Source organism: Platalea leucorodia (genome assembly GCF_965183815.1).
Source record: "Platalea leucorodia genome assembly, chromosome: 1".
Classification (NCBI taxonomy): domain Eukaryota; kingdom Metazoa; phylum Chordata; class Aves; order Pelecaniformes; family Threskiornithidae; genus Platalea; species Platalea leucorodia.
The window spans coordinates 157,054,532-157,071,922 of record NC_138823.1 but is presented as its reverse complement, the minus strand read 5'-3'; the positions used below and the strand labels follow the sequence as shown (position 1 = coordinate 157,071,922).

General features: G+C 45.2%; 1 protein-coding gene across 1 annotated transcript in view; it reads right to left on the bottom strand.

Annotated features, from left to right (window-relative positions):
- DIP2C (disco interacting protein 2 homolog C) overlaps positions 1-16,663 on the bottom strand; it is a gene marked incomplete at its 5' end in the record, with an annotated part of 324,759 nt that extends 308,096 nt beyond the window's left edge. The window contains one exon of the mRNA XM_082316598.1: positions 16,579-16,663. Within this exon, the coding sequence (XP_082172724.1) occupies positions 16,579-16,663 (85 nt within the window). The remainder of the gene's footprint in view (positions 1-16,578) is intronic.
- Positions 16,664-17,391: the final 728 nt, after the last annotated feature.

The following is a 17,391-nucleotide window of genomic DNA, read 5'->3' as shown; positions in this document are numbered from 1 at the left end:
GCACCAGGTGTATCGAACGCAAGGACCTGCCTTGGGCTTTTAAGGTACGGCTGCAGACAGGAGGCCCCTCTTCATGGCACGTGGCTTCTGACAACCCACTGCAAGCATATCGAGCGCATCCTTCACGAAAACATCTGCTATATTGTATTCTTCTGCTGACGTGCACTATCTCATGGAAATAAAAGTGGCTTCTCTCCTTGTTGTCTGGTTAGTCTGATTTTTAAAGCAGATTCTCAAATATCGCAAGACTTCACACTTTCCTGCCCATCTGAGAACTGGGGTTACCACTGTACCCTGCAGCACCAGATTTTGACTGACTTGCGTCAGACTGATTTCAGGTCTTGGAACCCAATGCTGCCATCCTGACACCTGCGATCACTGTCTTTACCCTGAAGGCAACCAAAGACACTTCTTCAGATAGAATGTGGGTGATGATACAATTCTGTTTCTGAGGCTGTGGTACAGAAGCAAGACAAGTTGGAGGACCTCCAACCTCATACAACAGAAATGAAGAATGTCATCACCCGTAATCTTGTAAATCTACAAATTCAATAAAGCACAGAGAAAGCACACAAAATGAGAACGAGATATGGCAGTTCTGTTTTTCTTTATCTAACGTCCTGACATTGTTAAATAATAGTGGAGCATCATTTAAAAAAAATAATGCTTTTAAGATCCCTAACCTTTCACACAGTAATCCAGAAGAAACTGTTGATCCCTTGATTAATACTGACTCTTTTTTAAGCAAGCAATGACGATGCCAAAGATTTGGGTTTTCCATGCAGGAGACAGATATGCTGCCTCCATATGTGACAATTTGGTTTAAGTTAAACTGGCAGCATCAATGAGACTTAAGCACATGCTTAAAATGCTTTGCTGAACTGGGACCATACTCTACATAACTTTCTCTTGCAAAAGCTATGTCCAGCTGCTCACTGAATAGTCAGGAGACAATGTGGATATGGAAGTTCTTCCATATTTAAAACCTGTGTTCATACCCAAAAAAATACAGTCCAGCTCTTTGGACTTCCCTTTTTATAGAGAGGAAGAGAAAGCCTGGTAGCTAGGAAAGAATTAACAGCGTGAGGCCAAACATTCAACTGAGGACCACAGCCACCAAACAGCTTTCCTAAGAAGATCTTACTGTGGGTAACGTGCCAAGGTATCTGGTGACTGCCTTCTAGCTCAGTCAGGAGGATTCATTATTGCATTACTGACATGAAACTTCTAAAAAATATGTGATATTTAAGTGCATGATTACAGCTGCATGCAACTCTCAAAACAGGTTTCAATAAAAATAATAAAAGATCTCATCAACATTCAAGATATTTTCGTATCTAAAATTGATGTTAATAAGCAATCGAACAAACTGATCTTCAAAGCCATTCAGTTCTGCTCATTTCCCTGTTCCTGACAGAACCAAAGGAATTACTTTTCCACAGAGATAAACAGGCATACACTTCTATCATACAGGAAAAAAACCTAGGAATTGTTTAATTGACAGTCATATACCTGAGTGATGATCATAATGACAGCATTAAACTCATCACAAGCAACCTTACCCATGCTTGAATTCTAGATCATTTACCTAAGATGTAAATTTACTGCCATTATCAAGTTTTGCATACAAAACCCAGTAACATTATTTTAAGTAAACGGTTTCAAAATCAAATATCTGTTTAATGCGTTGTGCTTCACCTCCCATGTTGCATATTTTTGTTCACTATCATGAATGTGCATGTGACATAATTACAACTGAAATTTAAAAACTTGGTGTTACGAAAGATCTCACCTGGGGAGCCACTGATAGCAGCTATGAACATACTGCAGGAGAGGCTGAGCACGTCATTCCAAGAACCAAATACAGTGTGAAATCCAGGAGAAATGTATTGGGAAGCACAAAATTACGTACCAGTGAAAGGGTGGTAATTTAAGGGTGTATCACAGAATGGCTGAGGCTGGAAGGAGCCTCTAGAGGCCATCTTGTCCAACCCCCCCTGCTCAAGCAGGGCCACCTAGAACAGGTTGCCCAGAACCATGTCCAGACAGCTTTTGAGTATCACCAGGTATATAGAGTCCACAGCCTCCCCGGGCAACCTGTGCCAGTGCCTCACAGTAAAAAAATCTTTCCTTATATTCAGACAGTGTAGTTATATAAAATATTTTATTCAGTAGCAAAACTGGCTTAAGATGTTTCCATACACACATTTCTTCCCAATGCGTCCATCTTTTCCTCCATCCATGCTGTTCAGATCCCGGTTCTCAGTAGGGAACAGTTATTTATGAAGCTGTACTATGTAGCCAATTGCTGACTTGATCCAACTTTAGAAAGCTACAAAAAGAATTTCCTCAGGGGAAAAACAAGAAAAGAAAAAAAAAAACCCACAAGATTTTCTTCCTCGTCTTGTTTCTCTTGTGGTTTTGGTTTTTTGTGTGTAAACCCAGGCATCACTGGAATCATGACCCACCTGCAAAGAGCAGCATGGCAGCAGGGACATTGGATAGGACTTTCAAAAGCCAGCTTCATCCCACATCGTGTAGCACCCTCAGTACTGTTGGCGCAAGCTGGGCTCCCCAGGGAGCTGTACTTCGTGGGTACTCAGATTAACACCGAAGTCTAAACTGAGCATAACACTTGCACTGAGCAGAAAAGAGGTGCAGCACACAGCAATCATACAACCCCCCAACTCTTCCCCTGAATATAAGCCATGCATGAATATATGTGCAAGTACCATGACTCGGCCTCAACTGGCGCTGAACCCAACAGAGCTGGGAAGTTCACATAAGCCAAGAAGAAGGCACTTTATTTGTTTCTTCTTTTACAAGTGTGAAAGCAGACATACTTCAGTATTTCGGGGATGTTTTATAGCCATACTGCATGCTGCACATTGTGCTAAATGACAGCACTGGGGAGGGGCAGGGTGGGAGCAGGAATCTTTATATAGAACTGAGAGCAGTAATTCAGCCACTGTCACAGGAACACAGCCCTGCCAAACACAAACAGTATCTTTCTGCAGTATTAGGCTATTAGGCAGATAAGGCTCCACTTCGGATTTAAAAGACTTAAAACTGACAAACAGTCTTGTTTTTCTTCACCCTGCTAACCGTGGCACGGGGCAGGATGAATCTCAGCACTTTCCACTGCTTATATAACAGGTGTACTCATAAATATGCAAAGATGATTTGAAGATAGAGTTTCTAATCCATGCTTTATGCCTGAACAATTTAAATGGCTTTCATCATGTAGGCAGCATTGCCGGCTCTTTGCAAGTAGTTCCTTCACAATTTTAGGCTCTATAAGCTGTATTTTTGTTTAGTGTGGGTTTCACGTGAATTTAAAAAAAACAACACCACACTGAATGGGGGTAGTATTAAGAGAAATGCATTTTTAGATGGAAAATAAATGTCATGACTTATCTCCAGATCAGATTTCAAGAAATTTAAGATGCACATTTCTCCATAAATGCCTCACACTGCATGGAGAATATCCTAATCTAGCTCTAAGCAGACATGATAAAGAACCAAAAAAGCAAACATCAAGCATGATCAGCAGAACGCATATACCTCAGCTAGTGTCTCTACAGTCTTTGAGTTTCAGTAGTTAACAAGTTAGTTACTCCAAGACAAGAATTTGTTTTAAATCAACTTAAGAATAAGATTTCAATTTTCAGCACATTGGTCCTGACATGTCTCATGAGCACTCTTTCACACGTGGGGGAAAAAAAAAAAAACTATTGCAAAAGGAGGCATCACATGAACTATCTACACTGTGATCCGGCACGCAAGCCTGCTGTTTAAGAGGACTGGTGGAAAGACAGATGGCCAAGGAATGGAAACACATGGGGCAGGATGGCGGACTGACCCTGGCCTGCCATACCAGGGCCAGATGCCTTCGGAGAGAAGCCCTGATGGTCAGAGTTTACAATGAAACAATAGGAAAAAAACAGAGAGGGGGTAAGGAAAAGGAAAAAATGAAAACGAAAGGAACATACGCTGGTTTTCTCTTTCTCTGTCACATAGGAAGAGGTGATACCAACCACATGTTACCTTTCACAAAGGACCAGAAATGCTACAGAGCTTTTGCGATCGCTAGTTGCTTCCAGCAAAGTGGTAGTAACTTCTCTAAATATGGACTGGTTTCCCACTCCTGAATGGGGTCCGTATCTTTCCACTGGGACTAGTACATCTTGGCCTGATGTTCTGTATATGTAAAGGCTCTGTCTGAAATGCAAAATGTTCTCTTAGTGCCAGAAATGACTAGACATGAAGAGAAGAAGAGAAGAAAAAGTATCTGTTTCTTTCTACCACACACCCTGGCATAGATCCTTAAATATCTCAGATTGTTTCTGACTATTCACAGACATAGCTTTAAGTAGAAGTACACCCAGTAGTGCAGCCCTGATGCCAACATAGTTTTTGCCATTTATTTTTAGGTGAACTGGGCTTCATTCGGAGTGAAAAAATAAATACAAGAATATATTCTGGCAAAACTTATACTCCCTCCTTATTTAAGCCCCGGGAAATGAAGCTTCAGCTTTTACATTGAGAGTACTCCCATACTTCTGTTTTGGCGAGACTGTTGTCATTTTGTTGTAATTCCCACTGTACACTCCCAGGAGCCCAGCTCTGGGAGGTGGGACTGCTTCATCGTCCTTGCGGGGCTCTGGGGTGGAATGCAGAAACCGATGAGGGGGCTGACCCAGTCCATGACAACAGTCATACAATATTTTCAAAAGGAGCCTGGAGGAAAACAGATGCCACAGTATTTCAAAAGGATATGGTTACTCAGACGCTTTATTCTCTCTCTCTTAACCCTAACATATCCATGTCAGCAACTTCTGATGAAAAAGCATACATAACATGTTTTATTATTATTTAAGTATGACATTTAGGTAGCATCTATCAGCTACCATTTTCAAGCTATTACTTTTCACAAGGTCCACACTAGCAAAACAACCTTCTGTCTAAAGAGAAGTCAGGGGAGACTTCTTTGGGTGTCTGAGTTAGAGCAGATTTACAACAGAAGTAAAAAGACCGTGTAAAATTCAGATCACGAAGCTGCTCATGTTAAAAAAGCCAACTCCGAAGAAGAGATGGCTTCTTTCTTCCCAATTTCTAACATAGTCCTAGATACTCAATTTGCTTCAGTCCTAAAAAAGTAGAGAGGAACAAGTTGGCACGTAAGGCCTGGAGTTACTTCTAGTACATCCTGAAGCAGAATGGCTCATAAAGGCAGTTAAATCTGAAACTACATTTATTATTTACCAGAAGTAACCAATTACAGTCATGAACAGCCAGAGTGCATCTGAAGCAACATACATATGCAATTTGACATTTTGAATGATGTGTAATAGACCTAACACTGCAGGTGATATTTTCCAATCAAAATACACAGAAAAGCATTCTGCAGGTCAGCCAAAGCCAGACCACCACCTAGGAATGACAAACAGCATTATACAACACGAGGACTTCAGATTGAAATTCCTTAAGCTTCAGAGATGCTGTGGTCTTTGTATGATCTTTGGGATAGAAAAGAGCCCAGCCTATTTCTTGAACAGTACAAAGAGCTGGTGCATGAACCAGCCTAGATTCCTCTCAGAAGGACACAGAAACTGGCAGTGACGAGAAAGAGCCCAAGCTTCCTATACTTGTTGTTCCAAAAGTATACCATATGGGGGGAAAATTGTTACAGACTAGGTTACCAGAAGTTAGCAAATCTCTCTAAAAGGTCCAGCAGTCAAAGGTGAAATTTAACATCACTATGCCTACTTCTGGCTCAACGCGTTCCCCACACAGCTTCTTCACTTCTTCCACTTTTTCCAGTCACCTCGCTCGGCCGCACAGCATCCTTTGTGGAACAAAAAACAGATAGGAGGCTGACCTTCAAAGCTGAAGAAGTATCGGACTTGCCAGGAGCCCTGGTCTTCCTCAGAAGTACCATCAGCAGACAATACCAGCCAAGGCTGTAAAAAACAGCGTCTGGGCTAAGCAAAAAGAAATATCTTACTTCTCCCACCGCAGACAAAGGAGTATGTCCTCTCTGCGTTCCACCGTGCTCCAGAAGTGGTTTCCTCTGGAGGTCAAAGATACCAGCTTTGTGAAACTCCTAATAAACAGAACAGTTTTCACAGACCTTCTGAAGGCAGCCCAAAGGCACAGAGACACTTTTACTGCTCCTGTACCCTTCACCTCTCCCCACAACATGAAGGGCAAATGCAAGCTACCACGACTGGCCAGTGAGGCAAAAGCAAAGACATCAGAGCAAAAAGCAGCCATCCTGACGACACCTTCCCATGAGAATGGGTTTGCCTTCAAAGTAGGAAGGGGCTTCTCACTAGCTGCAACTCAGTATGCTGAAAAAGCAGGGATTCAAGGTGCATTAAAATCACATATGGAATTACAAATAATAATAAAAAATTCAAGAAACACTAGAGGGGAAAGAAAGAAACAATATTCACAGATCTGTAACTAAAAATATACACCACAATATATACCTACTGTATGAAAGCTAAAAGGAAATATACAACTAAAGCAGGAAAATCATCCATTACCTGCCTTACTGCAACTCATTTCGTTGTTGAGTGCAGACCTCACCTCCCTGAAGTATCAGGGAATAGGATGCAGGAAGGATTAATCTTCAGAGGAAATAAGTGCTTTCTTATTCTTTATCCAAATGATTAAAAAGGACAATACCTTTATGTAAAAGCCAATGATGAAGCTACATATAATAAATTTTAAAGGAGCTTTTAAAAATGTTATTGTTCTGCCACTTCATGCTTATACAGAAGTCCTCTGAGCTACAGGTAAATATATGAGTAGTCAGTATTTAAGCAAGTATTATCAGAGCGGCTGCATTTGATATCCTCTCAAACTGTAATGTATGCACATCCTTACAGTGTTCAATATTGATTTAAAGCAAATTACTACTGCAAGTAAATGTCAAGTCATCACTAGTAAACTACTGAAAACATACTAAACCTGAAATTCTCAACTGCTGCAGTGCTTTTTGAAGTCACCAGGAAAATATATATGACAATGCTGGACTAAAACATCTATAAAATGCCACTACAAAAGTACTTATCACACTTAAACTGGTGTATTTCTGGTCAAGGGTGGATTCAGTGGTTTACGTATCTATCTACATACACAAACTTCTTACATTATTTCTTAGAAAGGAGCCTTCTATCAAGTCTACTAGTGGGTAGATTTTTTTTAGAAAGTTGTTGAGTCTTCTTGTCTATGCAAGTGTTTCAGTGTTTATCTAGCCTTATCAGTATTTTCTGTCTTATCTCCAATCTTTATTTGTCTAATTTCCATTCCTAGGAATTGGATGTTCTCGTGTTTTTGACTGCTAACATTGCACTAACTTTGCACTATGAGAAAGTATTCTTCCTTCCCCAACACAATGTTTGTCAAATAATCAAAATAAACTCCAACATTCTCCTGGTTGAAAATGTTTATTAGGACTGCTTTAATCCCCAATGTCCAAGTCTCTACTCTTGGTCACTCTTCAAGATCCCTTCTGAACTGTTTTTTCAAATTCTCCCTAGTCTATGGTATGGATGCTCGTACAACTAAAGTAAGAGTTTGTAAGAGACACAGATAAGGCCTTGTGACTGGAATGTGCCAAATGCTTTAGCAGCATAAAATTCATAAACATAAAATGCAAGACTTTTTTTTCATCATCATAAAAAAACCATTAAATTTAATTCCTGCTAGTCCGATTGTTGTTGCTCAACACAACAAACCAACTTTCTCCATTACAACATGGAGCTGATTAAAAGTAGAGCCAATCAAAAGTATTGCCAATCTGTTATTTTCCCTCTTAGAAGTAAAAATCACTCTACAGTCCAACAGTATTTTTTCATTTTTTCCTAATAAAAGTTAACCCCTCATTTCACAACACTTAGAAAAACTTACTCCATCTTCTAAACAATGTATTTTCTTTTTTTTTTTTTTTTTAGCCTAAAAATATAGCAAATGAAACTGGGCTCTTCCAGCAAATTCAGCAGAGGGGTTTGCCATTGTCATCATTCAGGAAAGAACAGGGACGTTTCCAAATTTTGCTGTTTCACTAGGTAACTGTTGTTTGTCCATCCTCAGGCATCTGTCAAAGTAGTCTAGCATTTGAAACACAATTTCCATTTTAAGAGTATTTACCAAAGTTGAACTGTTCGCATGTCACCACAATACCATCATTTTATTTGTTCAGGCATTCATCAAAAATATCCCGTTATTTGAATACCATTTCTTTCAACAAGGATAAAAGAGGCATGGCACGCAAAAGTCTAGATTTTGCTCATTCTCCTTGCAATTGTAACAATGAGAAATATGAGTTAATATAAGTAAGGGTATCCCCTAAAAACAGAAAAGAGGTGACGTTTCAGTATTTGCTATGACCTTGAGGCATGTAGCTGTGTGAGACTGTAGTTATAGAGTATATGGATTTTGGACGGAAACTTTCTGTACTATTTCAGAACTGTTTCATAATGAGATACTAGAATCCCAAAGATCAATTTGGTCTATTTTCTCATTAAATGGTAATAGACGCAATAGCCCTGTAATCATCCCGCTAATACTGTGTAACTGGAGAGGCCACACAGAAGGGACAGTCCAGGCCTACTTTCCGTGAAGAGATTGTTGCTAGGGCCTCTTTATTTTGCCAGGCTGTTTATGGACACATGGACATCCACACACTAGGAAAAAAGAGTGTCAGCACACTTCATCTGGGTCTCTAAGCCGACCAAAAGTCTCTAAACTTTTGCTAGTCTAGGCAGACTTTCAACCACCAGCCTACCAGTGAAACAGCAGGCTCCATTACTTGCACTTCAGTATTTGTCACAGAGTTTGTTAAGAAACATTTTCCTGGCTTCTGAACAGCTCCTACCAGACCATACTTACAAGATCTTTTTTTGATATTTTAATCTTACATACAGATCAAGCCAAGATTCCAATGAAAAAACTGCAGATGCCATGGTTAGTGTGGAGGCATGATTTCTGGATCCGGAGAGCAATAGGACCAAACACAGGTCCTAATACCCATTTTTATTTCCACAATAAGCAGACAAAAGTTGAAGAATCCCTTCTTCCCTCAACTGCCACCATGCTGTAGACCCAGCTGTACACATAAAAGCAATCACCACCTCAAGCATCCTAAAAGATGGCCTATTAATGGTCCAGTTCAGTCTTCGGAAATCAAACAGCCCCTTCTAAAATCATAGGAAACACCTCCTTCCCTTCCAAGTTATCAAGATACTTTATAAGAGTTCTTCCTTTCTCTAGTCATCCAACCATTTAACACAATACTCTTAAAAGAGGTCATTGAGACCAGACATCATATACTTTTCAATGTTAACATCTGCTGTAAAATAATGTGACAATTATCCACACGCTGGCACTTAGTGCTGCTCTGAGCACTGCAGGTTATGTGTCAAATAGACTATGCCCAGCAAACTGCCAAGAACCAGCACCTGACTGTTCCCAGAAGAGGGACTACAAGAAGGACGATGGCATGCCTCCGTCCGTCCCCCGAGAGCCGTGCACAGGCTGCTCTGCTGGGACTCCACAAGGCTTTGGGGCAGAAGCCTCCTCTTCTGCAGCCAGGGGCTCCAGCCGAAGCCGCGGCCATGGTCTCCCCAGCACCTGTCTCAAGCTGAATTGCTTTCAGTATTCCCATTCCTATATTTGCTTTTTTACTGCAAAAGATCACAATGTCCCCAATATGTTTTATACATGTTTTAAAGTTATACTTAATCCTAGCGATAAATAATCCTGGCTAGCAATTAGAAGCCTAGCTAAGATTACTTGATTGATTGACACAGGCCTGAAATGAGCAGTTCCCTGATGCATTCCACCAAGTAGAGTTAAATGAAACCAGTTCCAGTTTTTTAGTGTATGTTTGCCCTAGTAATGCAAGGAAAGACCAGAAATAACCCTGCAGAGAGCAATCACGTTTTGGAAATGCCCCCCACACCACCACACTCAAGGAGAGAATCGGAGCCCGTTGTTAAGGATCAGGAAAGGCTCTGAACAAGCCAGGAAAAAGACTGCTGCATCCAGATCCCATGGCTGGGGCTACTGACTGCAAGGAGGTTCTCAAGAAGAAAGGGAAAAAAAGGAGGCGGGGGAGGAGAGCAGGCAGAATGGGATCATCAGGAGTTTGGAAAAATGAAGCTCACCCACCGGGAAGGTAGGGGAATATACATGCATAATTTTACACGGATTAAGAGTTTGTGTCAAATCTATGATGTGCTGTGGTGAATTTTTATACTGCAGTGAGTCATCTTGTCTGACAGTTGCCGGGGAATTAAAGCAGTTATTTTTAAAAAATTATATGTCCTGCTTGACGCGTTATACAAATAGCCTCTTAAAAAATTAAAATGCAGTCAATGCATTTTTAAGTATAGAAGAGCTATGGCACATTTAGGATTCTCTGTACCACACCACAAACATCCATTCTGAGCTATGAAAACCTAAAGGAGTCTATTGATGTCCCTTCAGAGAAACATTGATCTTTCTGCTGCTCCCAATCCAAATTCTGCATCAAAAATTAGTTTATTATATCTGCCTTTTATACAGCACGAAAATATTTTTCCCTGAGAAAAATTAAACACAAAGGAAAGAGGGGTGCTAAATCTGAATTCCTTTAATACCAAAGGATATTTAGTTTGCTAGAATAAAGACTATTTGAATCAAAATGACAGCATTCCCCTTATAATGGAGTAACAAAGGCAGGTCAGTACCCTTCTGGAGAAAAGCAGCATGTTGACATTCAACAACCATAGGTGTACGTCGTGCTGTCGGTTTGGCAAGGGGAAGCAGCCCCGGCTTCTGCTCCCTGCACTGAGCAGCCGAATCAGGCAGACGTACCGTGAAGCTGCGACAGGCAGCTCCGTACAACGCGTGTTCTCGTTATAAATACATTGCTTACTGCCTGTTTTGCCTATAAAACTGACGCCCCATTGGCAATTTTCACACGTCCTTGGGAAAAGTTTTTCGAGTATGTCTGTTGTGTAATACAGTAAAGATCATATGAATGATCTATTAAGTGTAACCCTTGGGCATCAATGCTGCTCAACATCAGCTGGCAATAAAGGTATATTTACAGCATGCCTTCGGGACAGCTGTTCTGGGAACATCCTGGAGATTTGCATAGTCTATTTTACAAGGCATTACAATGCACTTCAGCTGAATGAGCGGCAGAGAATCCTTTCGACACACCACCACCCATTAAAAGCCCTTAAGTCCAAGTATCACAGTAAAGTGAAGTAGGTAGGTATGAAAAAAAAAAAAAAAAGAAAAATACTTCAAATTCCAGTGCCTTAAAATGCAAATGGTTATTAACTCTTGAGTGAATTTAACCTGGTTTTAAAATAATCCAGTTACTGTCCCTCTCCAACTTGAGCACCACCCAAGAAACAAAACAGCTGATGAGAGAAGCTTCGTCTTGCAAAGAAAGGTTTCTGTTGCCAGCGCTCTTGATTTTATTGTAATTCCCATGGTATTTGGTATATTTTCTTAAAGCCTTAGATCTTGTACGTAACTTAGGTGAAAATTTCAGCTATATATATTTTGAGTAAATTAGTCCTCTCTTTGCCAGAAAAAGAACTGAAAACATGAGCCAACTGCACCCTGACAGCTCAAAAAACAACAAGAAGCAAATGTGAGTATTGAATTTCTTAGTTCATTTCTCACCTAAACTCAGAGAGTATTAACACTTTGTCATTGCACAGGTGATACCCACTTGCTAAGCAGAGCACTATCTCTCAAGGAGCAAATTAAAAGGATGACTTTGTGTCCCAAATCACAGAGGTGTGGTAGTTATTGAAATTTTCACACTTTGAAACCTCTCCACGGGTGAAGAGTCAGATGGCAAACGTTACGGAGAAATAATAACTAGAGGAGCTAACTACAGTTCTCTGACCCCAACCAAGTGACTACAGGCAGACAACAAAAGACAGAACTTATACCTAATAAAATAATAAACCTGGCCAGACAATGACCCAATCACCCCAAACAATATTACCAAAAATAATCGAGGCAGTCAATGCAACGAAAGCTGAGGACCAAATTAATCAGCTGAGTGAGTGTCCAGTGCCTTTGGGAATAAGTAACCAGTCATTAAAGATCTGCTGACACTGTTTTGAAAGTGCTCTGGAGAAAAGTTCAGCCTTTCAAAAAAAAAAAAAAAACCCAACAAAACCTGCTATGCCTCAAATGTTTAAAATGAAAGAGGACTGGAAGTATAGTATGGAATATAGGGAGAATAGTTTCTGAACAGGATGGTTTTCACATTTTCCATGTGGCGTCTGTGGTTCTTTAAGTGTTTCTGCTATGTTATCTGACACTTGGATAAAATACTGGAGGAACTATAGAGCATCTTTTCCCAATTAATTTTGGTTCAATAAATAATTGGAAGGGCAATATAAACATGTACACCCTTAAATTGAGGGGAAAATGATAAAAGTATTTGGGGGGCTTTTTTCTTTAAATTTTTAAGTGCTTTTAAGAATGGAGGGGTTGTAGAATTACATTTTTTTAAATAAGACAGCCCATTTCAGGACTCCTGGTTTTATTAAATCAGTTCTTCAGTTAACAACCCCCAAGCTATTCTAAAAAACAAGATGATTCATCTATTTCCACCCAGTACAATTTTATACATCACTAGAAAACTAAAGCCTCGTAAAATTCTAAGCAGTCCTAAAGAACAACTACTGCAGAGTGACATGTTGATTGCATCAGCCTAGAAGGGCTACAGTTTTCAGCAATGCAAGCTTTAGTACACTCAGCGGAAACTACTACGGAGTGTCAAAGAACACGTATGTAACATGCCAGCATCAGGCACATTCACTCAAACACAGCAGAACAAATGTCTTCAGAATATCTGGTGGGATAAGGATGATTCCACAACTTCTAATACTCATAAAATTTAAACCACTGCCGCGCCCCTACGTTCTGAGAAACACACAAGCATTTTCCCCCTCCCAAAAGGATGCAAAAACACCGTCAAGAAGCGTGCCATTGATGCCTTAAGCTGAACATAACGTTACATGCCAACCCATCAACGCAAAGTCATTCTCAGCACTCATCGGCGTGCCAGGCCACCTCCGCCACGCTCTCCCTGCGCGGGGCAGGCCACCAGCTGAGGACACTGGGAAGCGTGTCGGGCTCTGACTGATCTTCACCTTCTAAACCATAATAATGAAACGAACGAAATCTAAAATGGTTACCCTAATTTGCATCCATAGTACCTTTTAAATAGCTATGTTCAAAACAAAAAAGCCCATTCGGACCACAACAAAGGGAGGTAGAAGGCATGTGGCTTGCCCACAATAACCAAGGGGTTAGGATTGCCACTGAGACTGATCTTAGCAGAACACCAGGTAAACACCTTCCTGATGAACTGCTCCTCCCTCTCAACCAACAAGCAGCGCCCAACTGCCGACACGCTCGCACAAAAAAAGGCACTTTGCCCTATCATCTAAAAGGTAGGTGCTACCTGTCCGGCAGCTGCTTCCAGAGGCTCTCCTGCCAGCATTCCTGCCGCCAGTGAGGCTATGCCTAGTGCGCAGCTCAACAAGGAGCTCAGATTTTGGCTACAAGGGGGGGGGGAAATACCATGGCCAAATTTAAATGCATGATGACTACCAGTGAAGACTGTAATTACAACATCTGCACAGTGCCGGCTGTGCTAGTGACACAGTAACTAGCGGTCTGGTCACACGGACACCAGCTATTTTATCTTAGGTTTTGAGGCGCATTGCGTGGGTAGGACACGCTAACACACAAGACGCTTCCAAGAACCAGAAGGAGACAGCTTTAGCTCACAGCCAAGAAACGATCTTGCAATAATCCTGCCGGTGCCCCTCTCTCTTCTCCACAAAGCAGCAGCTTGCTTTCAGAAGCTGCTCCTAAGGCTGCACTGTCCGTAACGGGGTTTGGCACCGGAGAACTGGGTTGCTTGGGTACAAGCGGCAGCAATTCACAACCCACAGCGTCCAGCGGCACCAGAACTGAAAAACTCACGCTCATGAACAATACAGCAACCGTTTCAGGCATCCAGCATTTGAAAAACATTTTCCTAGCAAGTCTGACTCAGGAAAGCACTTTAAAAAGGGGCACAATTTACAGCAGGCAGTCAGCTCCCAATGGTATCAATGGGATGCAAACACATGTTGAGGCATGCAGGTGCCCATTGCCTTCAACAGCTTCCTGCTTCACGAAGGCAGCAGAGACACCCTAACACGTCACGAGCGTAACGCGTGTTAAAACCTCAGCCTTGTGAATATTCGTGTACGTGCGTAAGCGTATCACAGCGAATGTACTCTGCTGAAGCCAGTGGGCTGGCTCGTAATGGCTACGTTAAGCACATACGTAAGGCGCTGCACATTCAGGGTGTAAAGAAGCACAAAGTTGCCTTGAAAACCATTTAACTGAGAGTTAGCCTGGCCAGAGTACGACCAGTCTTCTGTAGCACCATCAAACTGTACCAGTCAGCGATCCCACTATATGTGGGGATTAGTTTTGGGAACAGACCAGGAGCGGCAACACGGATGCCTAAAACTAGAGCTTTAAGCAATGAATTATTTCATTTTCTCAGGCACTGAGCACTGTCATGTACTCGACTAAGAGCACATCAAGAGCAGCTTCGGAGAAGACACTGAACCCGGGACACTGACCCTTTCTCCACCTGCCTCCCAATTCCAACCGATCTTCATTTAGGCTGCCAGTGTCAGAAAACAGGAGCCATGCCATTTACCGGGTGTAACATCAGTGGCACAGAAGGAAAGATAATTGTCAGTGGGCTAAATTCATTCCAGCTTTAGCTGCAGGGAAGTTACAGCAGTGCAGATACAGATGTCCAATTGCAAACCACGTCCCACTTCCTCAGAGCCGTCTTGGATTATGCTTACAGCAACAGAAACTGCGCCGTAAAACTGTATTACAACTTTAGCACACGGAATTAGCATATTTCTTATTGAAGGTCTATGCCAGCTTGATTTTGGTCTTCTGCAAGCATTTACTAACAGCTGGTTTAATTAGTATCTTGTTGGTGTGTAGACAATGATGCGATACACACCAAGAAGCATTTTCTGCATAAAGCGAGAACGTTACGTATACCGTGATATAATCAGTCCTTCCTCCCACCCTTACTACCACAGATAAGGGCCAATCGACGGGCAGTGCATCACGGAAAGGCAATATTGTATTTAACTCCTCTTATTTCAGGTTTTCAGGGCACCCTTGGGGAGGGGGAGGCACAGAAATGAGAGCCACAAGCAATCCCAGTAGCTCATTCTCCTCTTCACCCTCAAAGCGTTAAAAGAAAAATACAATGTCAACATCAGCTCCTCCCTGCTGATGAAACTGGCTCGAGCGCATTTTACTTTCTGGCTTGGAGCCCTTACAAACCGTTACAAAAAGACAGAAAGACAAACAGACGGCTCAATATATCGACCACTTCCAATAACTAATTTGGGACACGCTGGGTCGTTTGCCCCTTCTGTTAAGTGCTGTAGCCTCTCGGTGGTGAACAAACCCTGATATTTGGGGGGGTTTATTAAAAAAAAAAGGGGGGGGGGGCAGCTAACAGCAGATTTGCATTTCAGGAAAGAGCCAACCCTAGCATCAGTATATATAAATACTCCCCACACTCTTCCTCTGGGAGGAACAGATTACATCTGATACACTACAATCGCCTCCAAGACCGATGGCACCCTGGGCGCTCCGTCCCCACCAGCGAGGGACCCCGACCGGCACCGATCGCTGCCTGCCCCCCGTTCCTGATGCGGAGCTGACAGGCGGGGACGCGGGGAGCCGGGGGCGGGCGGGGGGGGGGGGGCGGCGGGCTGGGGCTCCGCTCAGCCGCGGCGGCGGGCGGCGGGCGAGCCTTCCCGAGCCGGCAACCGGCGGAGCGTCACGATCACCCACGCCAAGGAGATCGCCACAAGCCCTCCATTACACATATTGGGAAAAATTAATAATAATAATAAAAAAAAAAAAATCGTTTCCTCTAAGCGACCTAACTAGTATTGTCCAAATCGACCCTACCCCGGGGTATTTGTTGCAACCGAGACACACGCTGCCCGGACTCCGTGGCGAGTCCCTCGGCGCGGCCGAAGGGGGGATTTTTGCAGGCAGGTACACGGCAGCCTCCCGTGAAGCTGCATTTGCGTGGCGGGGCAGGCTCCCCTCCGAGCCAGCCCCACGGATTTTTCCACCTCCCGCACCGCAGCGTGCCGGGCTGGGGCGGCCAGCCCCGCCGCCGGAGCCCCTCGCCCGCCCCCGCCAGCGCCGCGGCGGAGCGGCCACGCACAGGTAGAACAAAACGGCCGCGCCGGTACCGGCCGCCAGCCCGCCGGCGGCCCGGCGGGGCCAGGGGCCGTCAGGGGAGCCCGCGGCGCCGGGGCGCGCAGCGCGGCACCCGGCGGGCAGCAGGGCCGCAGGGCGGAGGGTGTGTGAGGGGGGAGCGGGCCGGGGGCCGCCGCTCCGCCGCCGCGCGTCCGCGCCAACCGCCGCCCGCCCCGACCGCCGCCCGCCGCCCGCGCCAGGGCCGGGCCCGCCCCGCCGCCCCTTTACCTTCGGAGAGCTCCAGCTCCAGCTCGGCCAGCCGGGCCCTCACCTCCAGGGGCAGGGACACGCTCTCCAGGCTGCGGTCCGCCATGCTCGCGCGGCGGGGACGGGCTCTCCCCTCCTCTGGCTGCCCCGCTCTCCCCCTTTGTCCGCGGCGGCACCGGGAGAGGGAAGGCGGCGGGGCCGCGGCGGGTGGCTGGGTCCTCCCCGCGGTCTCAGCCGGGCATGCAGGGGGTAGGCGGGCGGGCGGTCCGCGCGGGGGGACGGGGCGCGGAGGGAGGGAATGCGGAGGTTTTCTCCTCTCCTCCCCTCTCCTCCTCCTCCTCCTTCGCCGCCTCCTTCAGCGGGGCCCCGCCATGGCCGCTCCCGCCGCCGCCGCCCGCCCGCGATCGCTCCGCATCGGCTCCCCGCCGCGCCCGGCCCGGCCCACCCCCCACCCCCCGCCGCCCGGCACCGCGACCGCGGCGGCGGCTCCCGCCCCGCCTCGCCTCGCCTCGCCCCGCCGCGCCCCGGCCCCGGCCCCGGCCCCGGCCCCGGCCCCGGCCCCGGCCCCGGCCCGCTCCTCCCCGCCCGGCTGGGGCTGGCGGCGGCGCCTGGCGCTGCGGTGCCGCTGCCGCGACTGCCGCTGGCCGGGCACGGCGCCGCTGTCACAGCCACGTGACCGCGCCGCCCCGCGCCCCCGCCACCGGCCCCCAGGGGGCGCCACAGCCCCGGCGCCGCTGCGCGGGGCGCTCCCTGCCCGCCCCCGCCGGGCCCCGGCCCTGCCCGCCCCGGGGTGGTGCCCCCCGGCGGCGGCCCTGCGGGCGCCTCCGCCCGCCC